Genomic DNA, 15,141 nt, shown 5'->3' on the forward strand with positions numbered 1-15,141 from the left:
GTCAGTAGCTCTGTTTGCTGGTGGCCAAGCAGATGGCCTTTCTTGGTGGCAAAACCTTCCAATCAACTCCGAGATCCACCCTCTCAAGGCCTTTGCTGTCACAATTCTCTCAATTGTAGGGCATGCAGATGAAGTAGAATGCACATTTTCTGATCTTGGCACAACACAATCTGCACAATGGTATAATCTTTCAGTTGAAACATTCAAGACCCTTGGAAAAACTTGTGCGAACCTTCGACACCACAGTGCCATAAAAGCCACAGAGGCTGGGAAGTCTACTCGTCATTGACATGCTCACATGCACACTTGTGAAGAGGTTGGCATTGCTGTTGAGACTGCACAGGCATCCTTTGTATGGGCACCTCCACTCTTGGCTGAACCTCTTGATGCAGATGACCTGCTTTCTGGTCCAGAGAGTATCTCACCTGACAACATTGCTGCTGAATTTGCAGCTCTCAAAGAATTGAAGCGGACAGAAGAAGTTCATGACATTGACAAAGTTGAAGTGCTGGAGGGTAATGTTTTTGATTTTGATGAGTTAGATTGTGTCAAGCAAGGGATAATACCACAGGCTATTCTGGATGAGGTTGAGGTGGTCAATTACGATGGCGAGGATGATGGATGGGACAAGGCAACTTTAATGTCTTCATTAGGAATGTTGTTCACATAGCTCAAAGTTTTGCCAGTACTGCCGGTTGCAACCGGCAAAACTGACCTCAAGTAGTTTTGCCCCCCACACTAGTTTCGGACTTGTCTTTCCTCCGTGCTGCTATTACTAATCGACACCACTCCAGCTATTCCCGGGTAAGTTGGTGTTCCCTACATTACTCATTCCTGTATGTATTACTAAGCTTCTGTTCCTGTGCTCATACCTCCACCATATGCTCCTAAGTCCAACACTATCTTGATTCTTAAAGTCATGAAGATGATCCTTTGCACTTTCATTGCTTTTGTCATGCTAAAATTATGCTTTATCATGTGATGTTTGCTTGATCAGAGAAATTGTATGTGGTTGTATTTGGTTTGTGGCTATTGCTCTCTACACACCACTGACTGGTTTGGAGTAGTGTTGCCGCTGGTGTGAGTTGGAATCAAGTTAACATCAACTCGACTTGGAAATTTACGCAACTCATGGCAACTGCCCCATGCGGTGTAAACATCGAGTTGCACTGCAAGTTGTTGATTGACATATCAAGAAGACTTTCCCATAAGCTTCCCTGGTATCTTATCAATGTTACTATAAGTCTCTATAATCTTGCCGACTGTAGCTTGAGTATTTCATGCAATCTTGAGCACTTCTCCAGTGCTTTACACCTCGCCATTATACCTTGTCAATATGTCTGCCCTACTTGCTTTGTTGGTCCATATAAAATCAAAAAATTTCTACTTTTTTACACATGAGTTCTTTACTACTATGTACATACCCATCAGTCTCACACTCATTGTTTTCACATATGGCGCTAATTGTGATTAGGATGCGGAACAAGTATATCCACTCTCATACAAAGTCACCCTCATCTTACCCATACAGGCTTCCTCCATGCTGTGTGAGCGAGCCTTCTCATCAAGTGTTCATGATATTGTAGCCATGATGAGTCATGACTGTAGAAATATCTAATTCTGTTTCTGCCAAATATAGCTATTTATGTGCCAATAAATTTGACTTGCTAAACCAAAAAGAGATAGATCTGAGCCTGCTGATTGGTGGACTTAATTCCTGAACAACATCCGAACTCCCTAGTTGCACTGGTGTGTAACTCGATACAACTTGAATCATTTGCTTGTTTGAGTTCACTAGCACCACATCACACCACATCAACTTGTGGCAACACTAGTTTGGAGTCTGGTCCTAGGCTCATGACCAGCCTGGCGTATACTACCACAGTTGCACAAGTGGTGTAGCCAGGCTGGTTGATCTCGGAGTGGCAGGGCAGGGCGAAGTGAGGAGTTTGAAATTTGATAGGTGCCGGTTGTGCTGGAGGAAGTTCCGATCATACAGCACAAGTTATGTGTCTGCTCTTGCTCAGACTGTATGCTATGTTAAGTTTCAATGTTGCAACGCTCAACCATGAGTTCTGTATGACTTTTATCACTTGCTGCTTGAGATACAATTGAAAATATCCCAACGGACCTTATGAGGGCACTCTCAACAACACAACACCAGCAAGTTCTCAAGGCTTTCTCGTGAGTCGTGATTCAATCTTCTTTCACAATGTCCAAAATTGTTCCAGCTCAGATGCCTCATGAGTCATATCATTACATTCAGGGTCGTAAACTGATGTGAAGTTGCTTACTCACTCGCTCATCCATGTCCAACACATTCAGAAATTGCACAAGTGCCTTGCTTCGAAAGAAACCTTCTCTCCAAGTTGCCATGGAGAGTCTTTCTGAGATTGAATACAACATGGGGTCCATGACTAACATCCACAATCCACGAAATATTTTGAGGACAGCGAGAGTTTTTCCCTCCTTGTCGAGGCCGGAAGGATTGGTCATCCGAGCCAGAGGTTCAGGCTGCTGATACATCATCACGGGTGGGTATAATGCATGAAATGGAATCATTTTTATTGTCCCAATCTATGACGCTCCAAATGCCACTTTAATAAACTGCACGATACACAACGTAAATGCGCGATACACACCGAGTGCACGATACACAACGTCGAGTGCGCGATACACAACGTCAAGTGTGCAATACACAATGTCGAGTGCGCGACACGAAAAGAACCGCAGCCTGAGCTTTCAAGTTGGGCCTTGAAGTTGTCTTAGAAGTGCTTCAAAATGACAATATCATGGATTTCGAAGGTAAAACTAAACTCTATAAGCGCTAACAAAGTAGAGTCCGAGAGTGGGAAAGAAAGACCCGAAAGTTGCCAGCCTCGAACCTTGTTACTAAGGGCCTGGCCAGTAGTAGTAATGATTGTATTGTTGTCATTAAGGGAGTGCATCGTGGTATGCGGCAAGGGTAAGTTTGGTCAGAGTCGCAAGGCATAGGTGGCAATGAACTTGAAGCTTCGTCATGATAATTATTGTACTAGAAAAGATATCAAGTAGATCGCAGTAGGGCATGAGAAATTAGACGGAGATAGTTACGTCGCCGATGAAATAATCCTCAGACCAAGGATTAATACGAGGAGGGGCAGATGGGTCTGTCATTCAACTACTGGAGCTGAGTGATATGTATCTTTGCAAAGATGCACGTGTTTACGCTGTTCATCATCTCCAGCGCCAACGCTACTCACTCGAACCAACACAACTTATCTCACTTGCATTGAAGTACAATATCAAAGACTTCTTTCCACATGCTTTCGAGCGGCTCGTTTCAGCTCGCATCAATGATATATCTGACGAGGAACGTCACATGGTTGGATCTATTGTATGGAACACAATGTTCAAAGTCAAGGAATGCCTCGATGTACACCGCCGGATCATCGCATGCGAAGCCCCACCCATGGTGCATGCAGCAACTTGCATGAAGCAAACAAGATGTGAGGAAGACTGGAAGCAGCTGTGGTGGAATGGAATGGGCAGGTTTTTGCTGGACGGACGAAATCCACAACCTTACAAGGATGCTGTTGAACGATTCGAAAAACTTGACATTGGAGAGATCAACTTGGACTGTTGGAAGGCGGTGTTATATACTGTAAAAGCTCAAAGCACTTTTGATCACGAGCGGACACTCATCGATGCATCACTCATACAGCTGATAATCTTGCAAAATGCTTGATCGTTGAGCCCAGCTTCGAAGATTTCAGCCATCCAATTGATTAGAAGTACTACCTACATGAAATGTCTTGACATAGTACTAGTATGGTATCACGCACTCGACATTGTGTATCGCGCACTTGACATTGTGTATCGCGCACTTGGTGTATATCGCGCAGTTTATTAAAGTGGCATTTGGAGCGTCATACCAATCAATGATTAGTGCTCCGGCGCGATGTACTGTTGTATTTTGAGAGGATACTATACTTTTCACGGTACGAACAAAAGAGTTTGCGTTGTTGACCCCCAGTCAAATCCTACTCCACGCTCAGCCAGGGACATACATCGACATACAGAGGGGATACACACGTACACACATACAGACAGAAAATGGTTGATTTTTACAGGACTGTATCTTATGTAATGCTGTCGTCTCGATAACAGAATATATCTTGTCGACTTGGACTTACTCACAACGAAACTCTGATGCCTGCAGAACGCACACAATGCGAATACACCTGTTCGTGTGTTAGGAAATGCAACGGTGTCTCGAACAAAGTCAGCAGAAGCACCTACCACACCCATGAGAAATATCACCAGGAAGACATGTCATTTACTTCAATGGGCACACCTAGCTTTGTCAATCCACTCAGAGGAGTACGGAGCAACTTGAATCATGCACAACCTGAGGAAGCCTCTATGTCAAACACGTCACGTCTGTCTTCACCCTCATCCCAACCACCTGCTAATGTCAGAGACTTCGGAAGTATAGCCTCGCATGGTTTGCATGAACATATAGACCATGATTCTGGTCACGCTACAGATCTACAAGAGATTTTTGATCGGGTGAGTCTTGTCTAGCCGTTTTATGCAACGTAGTAACGAGCTCATATCTGCATTAGCAATTCCAAGATTCAGAGGAGAGGGAACACTCCGAAGAGCACCCTCCTCGAAACACTAGCTCTCCACAAGCTCATCCAGTCGAGGAAGATATAGACAATCCATTTCCCATTCCCGAACCTCTGGATGCGGATGAGGAGGTTCTCGATAATATCTATGCCAATGACAAGCGCGAAGACTTACGTACATCTCTCGCCTACATCCTTGCACTTCAGAATGCATCATTAGATGATTCCGGTACCGGTCTAAGTCCAGATGCTACCGAGAGACTCAGGAATCCACCTAATCACCCATTTTCCATCGACGACGACCCTGAACTCAAACTTGCTGTCCGTCTGTACCTCGCACTCAACAATGCTGATGATGACTACACGAAAGCAGCCTCTGCGATCAAGGAGTATAATAATGACATAGAGCTTCCTTCACACTGTCAGATTAAGTCCCTTGTTTCACAAATCACTGGAGTCGAGGAGATGAAGCACGACATGTGTCTTAACACGTGCATTGGCTTTACTGGCCCTTTTGCATCTCTCGACCATTGTCCAGAGTGCACTGAACCACGATACAACCAGGAGGTGTTTGAAGCAACGGGCGCCAAGGTTCCTCGACGCCAATTCAGCACAATACCTGTCGGCCAGCAGCTTCAGGCCATTCACCGAAGTCCAGAGGGCGCAGTGGACTTGCGGTACCGAAACATCCAGACACAGCAGATTTTTGATGAGCTCAATCGATCTAATGGATTGAAGGAGTCCTATAACGACTTCTTCGATGGCAGCCAATACCTCGAGGCTGTGAATGAGGGGAAGATCAAACCTGAGGATCATGTTCTCATGTTCTCGACCGACGGCACACAACTTTTCAAAAATAAGCAATCGGATTGTTGGATGTCCATATGGGTTGTTTTAGACAGATCCCCCGAGACTCGCTATCAGAAGAAATATGTCCTCCCTGGCGTCGTCATTCCAGGACCAAATAAGCTGAAGAACCTTGATTCATTTTTGTTCCCCTCATTTCACCATCTCTCCGCAATTCAACAAGAGGGTCTTAAGATTTGGGATGCATCACGCAACATCATTTACACATCAAATCCATTTCTCGCACTCGGCACCGCAGACGGACCTGCACTTGCATATCTAAATGGCTTTGTAGGAGTGCCGTTCACAGAAGTCTGTGTCGAACAGATTGGTGCACTGAACACCCCGGTGGCTCTGATGCACAATTTGAGACACACTGGAAGAAGCTCGATGCTTCTGTCAAACAGGTTCGTTATGTATTCATTTTGAAAAGAGCACTTCTTGACTTGAAATAATCAGAGCTATGCTGATAAGCTTGCCCTTGTCAAAATCGCAAGGTCAAGCGCTACACTATCTGTTCCCCATGCTCTCATACTGCCCGTCTCCGAGTCTGGCCCATCAGATGCTCCCATACTGCCGGATGTGGGGGGCGACTCAGAGATGGTAGAACCGCACACAATTGCTTGAATTTGTCCCCAGGTCTGCACTATTATTATTGCTACATATTTCTCGTTTACCCGCACTCGTCCGCATTGCATTTCACGGTCTCTTGCACGCCTCATGGACATCTTCCATTATGCTCGCTCACCTCATGCTCGTTAGTCTCACCATGTACTAGTATGTTTCTCGTTTACCCGCACTTGTCTCTGCATTGCATTGTTTGTTCTCATGCACGCCTCACGCACATATATATCCCTTTACACTTGTTCGCCGGCGCCTCGTGCTCGTTAGTTTTGCCATGTAACCAATCGCCCTGTATCACTACAACCATTGCAATCGAGCCTGTACAGGCTGATACAGCCTTGCTATATTGAGCCTAATTCTATACAGGTCCACCCAGAGATTGGTTGAAAAATACAGGCCCATACAGGCTCTGTATGCGTCTGTATATGCCTGTAGTAGGATCTGACTGGGGTTGACCAGTAATGTTACACAAAGCGGTATACCGGCATCTGCCAAATTTCAAACTCCTCGCTTCGCCTGCCAAATCACTCCGAGTTCGACCAGTCTGACTACGTCAATAAATTCTCACTATCTCAAATTGACGCATATAGTCAGACTGGTTACGAGTCTAGTCTGGTCCGGACAACTTCTGCCACACATTTTAAAAACGCAGCGGCTTTTGATCAGACGTCACCAGACCCGGATATAATTTCGAAGCTATGAAAGGATATCGAGAGACTCGTTCGTGGTCTTTTATTCCTTTGTAGAGTTCTCATCCTGACCGCTATTCCAGATCCCCAGACTTCCAGCAGTCACTTCCTTAATTTATCATACCTGCTTCACATACTACTGTCTTTTTGGCGTTGCCTCTCTCCCGATCATCCTTGCGCTTGCAACTCAAAATTTTAACAGCATTGTTAAGTTAATATACGGGAAAATTTTCGACAGGAACAAAATTGAAGTAAATTGGAAAATACGGTAAGGGAACATCGTAGCCCTTCAATAACGGTCCAAGTTTAGGTCGGTTTCAATGGTACCCGTCTGCCGGTCAGAAACGGCGATTTGTATCTGTAATGCGAAGTCAGTCAATTAAAATGTTATTTCCCCTTCCATGCAGAGGCACAGAACAACGTCGTCAATCAGATCCATAGGAAACGGATGGCCGTTACAGTCGTCTTTGAAACCTTGCTGCACCTAGTAGCTCCGCGTGTCCTTCAGCAGAAATTAACAGCACTATCTGCGACGAAGAGTAAAAACTGAGGATCATGATCGTGGCTAAATAACGTTGACTGCATAGATCTGGCCAGCCTCGAACTTTAGTCACGGGCATCAATCAAGATCTATGCATGGTTGATGGGCCCACCGAATCGACGTTGTCTTCGTCGGATCGGAATCGACACCGATAGCTTGAATTTACCCCTTGTAATTAAGGATGGTCGAGGGCTTGATCGTTTCATCTTACTGCAGCGGCCCTGTCAGTTACCCAACACCTTCGAATGCCGAGAATAATACCTGGACAGGAGCGATGGACAGAATTCTATCGACGGGGAACACACCGGGCGACTGTCGATCGGGATCTTCTGATGCCCACCAGTGCCCGCCACTGGTAGCGCAAGAAGACAATGGTTCGTTTGTATCAACCATGAAGTTCTGCGACTCGGAGTCTAGTGTCATCATATCATAAGTATTTCATTTGATCTGGAGTACAATTTCCTGTAATTACGATAATGACAAATCCATGACAGCTACAATAGACACAGCGAGACAGTTAATGATACATATCATAAGTATGAGACGAATATTGTTGGTATGTGTGCAGTGGATATGATGCTGGTCAGACTGATAAACTTGGCTTCTCAGAAAGGGAAAACATGCGATGTTTGCGACGAGCGAGTAGTTCTCTGGTTGGACTCGAAGGGGGGTCGCTAGATAGGTCATGCGCCATTTTTCGCGGAGCTGGTGATACCAGATGTTCGGGAGGAACCTCGACGGCGTGAAGATCATCATCTGATCCTTTGTATGGCTCGCGCATTGGCCCAATGAGCATGATAGAATCATCTGATCAGAATGATTAGTCACATGTGATGATCGAAATTAGATTTACACTCACCACTACCTGCCATCTGTATGTCTTCCAGAGCCCTCAGGGGCGAAGAAGACAATTGTTCCTCCAAGGTAGTAGAGTCCGAATCGTCCCAGAGCCTTATCCTCTTCTGGCGACAATCAGACTCATCCATTTCAGCGTCCGAGAGCAAAGGTAAAGAACGCGTGCGTCGCATGCATTTGCTGGGGGTAGTCATAACGGACGGCTGCTCAATACTAGCCCGACGTTGCATCTGCCACCGAAGGCGAACTTCTTCAAGGGGAGGGAGAACAACAGCATCCATGAGCATGCGTTTCCGCTTCTTGCAGACATTGACAACTGGAGCTGAACAGATATTCGACACCGACGATCTGCTCGGGGAGAGAAGACTCGCCACAACCAGTTCGTCCTCGAGGTCACTATCTGCATCAACGTGTGGAAACTCGATGGAAGAACGAATGAAGGTTCCACATGCTCTCCTTCCTTTTATAGTGTTATCGTCTAGAGGGTCGTCAAGTAGTCGTCGTTGTCCAAGCATGGATAAGGAGGCAGTTTCCTTGCTCGGAGAACTGTTTGCGATGCGTTGCATGACCGACCGAACAGGTGACATATTTTCCTTGTCCTCGAGCATCCGCCGCTTGCCTGGTGACGCACTGCATGGCGTCTTTTCTAACTTGGCTGATAACCTCCGCGGGGTCGATGGAGGAACTGAGGGCAATGGTAATGTCGAAGCGGGTGAACGAAGCAGGAGCGAATGGAACGATTCTGGAGTAGCAGAGGGCTTTTGGGGGCGAGGGGGCGTCTCAGCACGGTTTTGACGCGTCGGCGTTGTTGGAAAGAAGATAGAGGGAAATAGTGGAGAGTCAGACTCTAAAGTTTCGAAAGGGGAAAAGAGTGCGGGTCCGAGTCGACCGACGAATGGTGACACATTAGTGAGGTTGCCTGAAGAGGGCAAGTCATTTTGGTCAGAAACGAATGGCGAATCAAGCTCGGGAGTTGTTTGAGAGCTAGGATGTTGATGATCGTCGCTGTCTAGACTATCGGATGAAGATCCTGACTCGGGCTCTTCTATCTGAGGAACAATTTCGGAAACTTCTACAGCCACTTCATCCGCTACACACGGTTTGGAAGACCACTTGACGCAAGCTTGAATTCTCTCGGGCCACCCTCCTTCTGGCTCTTGGTGGCTAGCGAAAGTCGACTGCCAGAATTCTTCAAACGATTCATGTGCAATGGAAGGCTTGTCGCCACGACCGTAAAACACGGACTCGATAAGAGCTGATAGCGTGTCGAGCACATAAACACTCCTCGGAAGTTCTTGCATGCCCAACAAAGAAGTTTGATATAGCGGGAGCAAATCCCCAGTATATTCATCTTCATTGAACACGTGGAATTCATCCGATATCCAAAGGCTGATGCCCTCTTGAAGCGTCTCCAAAAGATTCAGTCGAAGTTCCACAGGGCACGCATCAACTACGCGGATCAGTGATCGTATCATCCAGATCGACGTCACTTTGTTCCGAGGCTCGGGCGGGTATGTAGACTGCAGCGTATCGTTGACAAAGTCGAAGATGTATGAGGGAAGCTGGCGGGCGTCAGCCATGTCAAGGTGCGTGAGCAGTAGATCAGCAACGCGAGTCGACGATGCATAGGCGGGGCATGGGTTCTCGGAGACGATCTCTGCAACACGATCGAGCACGGTGGAAGCATCGATACCGTAATCGAGGGCTTTATTGACGGCATGCTGCAAAAAGTTATCCCAAGTGTCGAATTCGTCATTAGTCATATCCCATGCGCTTGATTTCCTGCAAAAAGGTCAGATCTTCTAAAGGACAGAAGACAATGAGGGTGCATACCCGAAGGGAACGCCGAGTAACAAGGCAGCTCCTTCCCAAGACCCCTCGGCGTCCTCGGTCCACTTCTCAACGAAGCAGCCCCATACGAGGCTCTGAACTCCTGGCTCATAGGACATCATAGCCATAGCCCGCGATCTCTTTGCCCAGAATTCTCGCAAATCATCCAATTCGCAGACGACTAAAACTTCTGCGCAGAGGTAGGCCCATTGTTTCCTAGCATCGTCCGGAGAATCCGTTTCCCAGACGAGGTCGGCTTCGTCCTCCATCAAACACGCAAGGAGCCTCGCACCAGCAGAATGAAGGACATTACTGGGGAAAGTAGTTCGTACCACGGTCCATAAGTCTCTGGTTACGACGAGCTTGAGAGCAGTATTGGACCGAGACAGTATCGAGGTTCGCCTGGGGGTAACTCTGACTCCGCCAATAGGACTACTGGCTTGCTGAGATGGTGGAGGTCCAAACTTGGCCGAAAGGTCGAGCTTAGGATCGCGAAGAATGTCTACGAGTATGGCGGCAGCTTTGGACGCGAAGTCAATAGCTCCATGGTCATCGTTGTCATCTAAAGCCAACATAAACATCAAACGAGTGAATCGCCGGCCAATGCTTACCTTGCAAGACTGCCACGTTGGCCTTCAGAAGGCCTTCCCAAATTGACAAGACATCGCCCTATGTTAGATGTCAGTCGTGCAAACAAAAACCAGGCGTACAACTGACCGGTGTTCCACTATCCTCTGGCAGCTCAAGACACCCAAGTCCAGATCTCCAGATCTCAATGAGGTCGTCAAACACCCAACTGCAAGATAGCTCGTCTCTCGTCAGGGATCGAACATCGCTCATCTGAGGACATTCCTCCAATATTGGCCTCACGGCGGTAGCCAAAGTCTTGTATTCCGCTGTAAGAAGCCCCGGATTTGATGAGAAAAGGGAATGCGGAAGGAGCTTGTTCATGGCCCAATTCTCTCCGGTGTTTTCGAAGCTCACTAAGATCCTCGCAATCTCCATTCCGTCGCCACAGGTTTGACCGCCCTTTTTGATCATGGCTTTGACTAGGGTCAGGGTCTTCCGCAGGCGATCCTCATCTCCAGAATCATCGCCCAAAAGAGCAGCTACCGTTGAGACACCGGCACCCATGTCGGTAATGGACTTGAGAAGTTTCCAGTAGTTCTCGCGAAGAAGTTCGACGTCCTTGTCGTTCATATCTTGGACGTTACCCTCATCAGCGGAGGATGGGGATGGACGGAAATAGGACCAAGCGACACAACGCCACGTAACACAAGCAAGTCCTCGTACTGAGCTCTTCTTATTGCGCACGGCGAGTTGTAGCAGCGCCGAGATTATACGCGTCAATCGAACGTCCAGGTACACTGCTGGCCCCAACAAAACGATGAAACTGGCGATGACGCTGAGGGCCCAGACAGGTCCTTGGGCTGCATGTTGGGGCTCCAACGCGTTCAACGTCGTGCGCAGTGTACGAACAATTATCGGGTCTAACGATGGCTTCGTTGGCGTCTTACGTGGAGAAGGGGATCGTTGAGTCGTTGTGAGGAAAGTAGCTACTGCTTTGGAGATACGGACGTGCAATGACGATTGCGGAATAGAGACGCAAGCTAAGACGAAACCACCGAGCGCGTGACAAGCCTGAGTGCGGAGAAGTAAAGTCGGCGCGAGCAAGTTCGCCAGTATAGATGGGAGCAACTCTGTGAATGCAGGTACGAAAGTCGAGGGTTGATACACGGAAAGATCATGAATAGCCTGTAGCACAAGGTAAGCACCGAACTGAGGCCAGAATGACATTGTTAACCTTTAGGCCGTCGCAGGCAGATCCTTTTTTGCCTTCTTTGCCTAGTTCACCCTCCATACCTCGGCGCAGAGCAAAAGCAATTCTGTCTTTCGCTGGTACGAGGACTTCCTCTGGTAGGCGCTGAACTTGCAGAAGCCATATTGACAGTGCACACGTTTTCCGGGCGTTAGGAGTCGGGAGCACATCAGCCATGGGAATAGACAAGACAGCTGTCAACATTTCGCCCAATTGCGCGTCTTGCAAAGTGTCAGACTACATGCTTCGGAACGCTATAGAAACGCACCTGTGAAGATACGGTAGACAGCAGGAAGGGTGAAGACCGATCCAAGCAACCTCATTACGCCGTGCGAGGTAGTGCAGAGGTCGCGCGCGTATTTTGCCTGCCCAGCTGACATACCGCGTTTTTTCTTACTAGGACTCTTTTTCGGAGAAGGTAGGAGCGAGGGAAGTTCTTCCTCTTCCTCATGAGCAAATGGAAAGTCTTCACTTTCGCTTTCAAGTTCAGGAGACTTCGGCTCCACAAGCGCTTTTCCGAGGTCACGACATACTGCGTCAGTGAATAGCTGCGTATTCTTACGAAGCGGCTGAAACAGAGGCCAGGAAGCGTCCGCGTCGGTTGTGCCCGCCACTGCTGACCTAATGCGGGCAGCGAGGACAGCATAGGCATCAATGAGGTCGGTGAAGGAGGTTTCCGACTCAAGAATTTGGGAGATGGGTCGCGTAAGATACGACAGGTTTACAAGCGGGTCTTCTGGTTCTGGAGTTGCCTCTCGTTGTCCCTGCTCTGACACGGTGAGGAGCTTTGGCGTTGATCTCTTGAGAATAGACTTTGTGGGACACTGGCGTGAGGCGGTTGGTGGCAAGGGAACTTGACCCTTTGGACTTGTAAGAATATGGTATTGGTTCTGTTGAGTCCAGGCGACACGAGAGCCAGGAAAGCTAGTTGTTTCCTTGTCTCTATGAGACGTAGCAGGTGGTGTAGGCAGACTAGTTAAGACCGCCATGTCGATAGTGGTTACTACGACGTTAGTTGAAGGTGGCAGATGATGGTGAAGGTCAACGTAGTGGTCTGCATCCGAAAACTAAGCGCGACCCAAATATTAAAATAATTGCAATTAAACGCGCCAATTTACGCGTCGCGTGCAGTATTTGCACCTATTTGGCATTGTGTCCATGGGAAAATACTGTGGCCTGGCCTAAACCCAAAGGTCATACAAGTCTTGACTGCCTCGAAACCGAACGACAGAGGGGCTCTCCCGCTTGTGGCAGCAGCTGCATACAACTATCTCCACTAGCCTGGCAGATACATTTGGAGAAGGCACCACGCGTTTTCAACGTTGTTCGTCACTCAAAGCAAGACAATATATTTACAGACGCCGCCTTGCGAGTTTTAGTCAGAAGCTGAGACCAGCTTGCAAACCGGTCTAGTTCACAGCGGACGATAATAGCGGAATTGGGGATGCTAGACCGAAACATCATGGAGGCGGGTACATCAGCCCAGTACCTTGCCCATGGTGCGCAGGTAACAGGAGAAAGTGGTAATGGCTTATCCAGATGACGTGATAACACGAGGCAGAAGAATTCAGATAAGGATTACCATTCATTGACTCTCACAATCAGTTGGAGGATTGCTGCAAGAACCTCCGCTGACATTCATAGCGGAAGAAGGTGCGAGCAACGAGCCAATAAGTGTATTGATGATAATTTACGAGATTTGTGCTTCATTTAGTCCGATGGAAACCTGCGGCTTCCGATGACCCCACGAATGAAAAGCTTGTAAAAGTTCAAGGTACCGATAAGTACTAAATGACTGTACTGGTAAAGCTTCTGCAGCCCCCCCTCTTCCGATCACGCACACCCATTGATGTAACAGCTGATTGTGACTCTGAAATGAGAGCATGAAGTCATTGTCTTAGGCACATCGTGATGCTTAAGCCGCTGTCACACCGAGAGCGCTTCCAAATAATTAACACCTCGAAGTTACCTCGAAGTTCGTGCAACGCAGATATCTCAAAGTTGAATTGCCGCGTGCGCGCTGCAGCACAGAAGATCTGACAACGAGCCGAACTAGAGAGAACCGAGTCTTGATTCAAGATCGACTATCCGCCGGCAACGCACCAGTCAGCTTCTTACGTTTCTTACCACAAGTGTCACGCGGCTACTATCCAGTGAGTACAAATACCAGCTCATCCAACTTTCTAAAGACCCATCGAGCAGCTTCTCTGTTGTACGACTACCAACTTACGATCACACTGTTAAACTCTTCAATACTCATCATGATCTCATTCACAACTTTCATCTTTACTCTCTTGGCTCTCTTCAGCCTCTCCCTCTCTGCTCCTATGCGCAGGGATGTTTTCGTCCCTCCGATCATTTACCCAAAATCTGGCGTAGTCTGGATAGCTGGTCAACATCACAATGTTACCTGGTCAGTGCTTCTTCCTTCTCGTCTTCGCTTGGCGTCAATCTCATCATCACCGGATGCAGGGAGACCGATGGTGCACCCGTAAGCATCACCAACGGGATCGGCAGGGTATATCTAGCGAACAACACCATCATTGATCTGGGTAAGCTTCCCATCTTCCCATTTCATATCCGACTCGGGCTGAGCAAATGTCTCAGACCATCCTTTGGCAATCGGCTTCGACATCTTGGATGGTCGTGTTTCCGTTCAAGTACCGTCTGTGCCTACAGGTCAGAACTACTCGCTTGTCCGTAAGTGCATATTTCATCCTAGAATATTGGTGCGCACAAGCTAATCAACATCACTCGCAGTTTTCGGTGACTCGGGTAATTACAGCCCACAATTCACCATCATCGGCCTCTAATCGGTACCCTACCATGACCTGCCTAATGATGCGATGAACAAGTAATGCCAATGTTGAACGGAGGGCGCGCAGGTGTAATCGTGCTCCCTGTAGTGAAATTTAATGCGATGGACTATGTAATAGTTATGCACTCGGATCTTACTGGACGATTTGTAGTTTAGTGGCAACAAAGTTGCTTCGAATATGACTCATCTGTGATGGTTGTACTTCTTCGGAGCGTTGCATCAGGATGCGTGCTCAGTTTGCCGGCAGAAGGCGATACTTGGTGGGGCGTCCGGGTCTAGCCTTTTTTTGTTTGAGTAGTCACCACGCTAACAAGTTTTTTTTTTTCATTGAAATTCAACTTCAAAGAGACCTCTAGGTACTAAGTGTGCAGACGGCTCATAGCTAAGTAGTCAAATACCATATATATGCATCAACATTGGTCTATCAAATACCCAGGTATGTCGAAGGTTCAGGTATCCATAAACTATGTATAATTAATGGAGAAATCCCAACGTGAAACTCTAAA

At 47.5% G+C, this 15,141-nt stretch overlaps 5 protein-coding genes across 5 annotated transcripts; 4 read left to right on the plus strand and 1 right to left on the minus strand.

Annotated features, from left to right (window-relative positions):
• Positions 1-298: 298 nt before the first annotated feature.
• On the plus strand, positions 299-670 carry F5891DRAFT_975364 (uncharacterized protein; the record flags this gene model as incomplete). Its single annotated transcript, XM_041376507.1, has 1 exon — positions 299-670. One exon carries the CDS (start codon positions 299-301, stop codon positions 668-670), a length of 372 nt encoding a protein of 123 aa, XP_041232167.1.
• A 2,287-nt stretch (positions 671-2,957) lies between these two features.
• Positions 2,958-3,822, plus strand: F5891DRAFT_1101148 (uncharacterized protein). The gene has a single exon (XM_041363580.1). It carries the CDS (start codon positions 3,179-3,181, stop codon positions 3,725-3,727), a length of 549 nt encoding a protein of 182 aa, XP_041232168.1. The 5' UTR covers positions 2,958-3,178; the 3' UTR covers positions 3,728-3,822.
• Positions 3,823-4,778: 956 nt separating this feature from the next.
• Positions 4,779-5,156, plus strand: F5891DRAFT_926869 (uncharacterized protein; the record flags this gene model as incomplete). The annotated part of the gene is made up of 1 exon (XM_041373890.1): positions 4,779-5,156. A coding segment is annotated over one exon (378 nt), but the record flags the coding sequence as incomplete, so codon positions are not given.
• A 2,572-nt stretch (positions 5,157-7,728) lies between these two features.
• On the minus strand, positions 7,729-12,885 carry F5891DRAFT_1274440 (uncharacterized protein). The gene is made up of 7 exons (XM_041370175.1): positions 12,086-12,885; positions 11,803-12,038; positions 10,716-11,753; positions 10,610-10,667; positions 10,002-10,560; positions 8,173-9,950; positions 7,729-8,120 (listed from the first exon to the last, which is right to left on the minus strand). Exons 1-7 carry the CDS (start codon positions 12,804-12,806, stop codon positions 7,897-7,899), a joined length of 4,614 nt encoding a protein of 1,537 aa, XP_041232170.1. The 5' UTR covers positions 12,807-12,885; the 3' UTR covers positions 7,729-7,896.
• Positions 12,886-13,890: 1,005 nt separating this feature from the next.
• Positions 13,891-14,840, plus strand: F5891DRAFT_472668 (uncharacterized protein). The gene is made up of 4 exons (XM_041371946.1): positions 13,891-14,230; positions 14,290-14,369; positions 14,425-14,517; positions 14,578-14,840. The coding sequence occupies exons 1-4, from the start codon at positions 14,079-14,081 to the stop codon at positions 14,628-14,630; spliced, it is 378 nt and encodes a 125-aa protein (XP_041232171.1). The 5' UTR covers positions 13,891-14,078; the 3' UTR covers positions 14,631-14,840.
• The last annotated feature ends 301 nt before the right edge of the window (positions 14,841-15,141 follow it).

The sequence above is a fragment of the Suillus fuscotomentosus genome, assembly GCF_016647785.1.
Source record: "Suillus fuscotomentosus strain FC203 chromosome Unknown F5891scaffold_4, whole genome shotgun sequence".
Taxonomy (NCBI): domain Eukaryota; kingdom Fungi; phylum Basidiomycota; class Agaricomycetes; order Boletales; family Suillaceae; genus Suillus; species Suillus fuscotomentosus.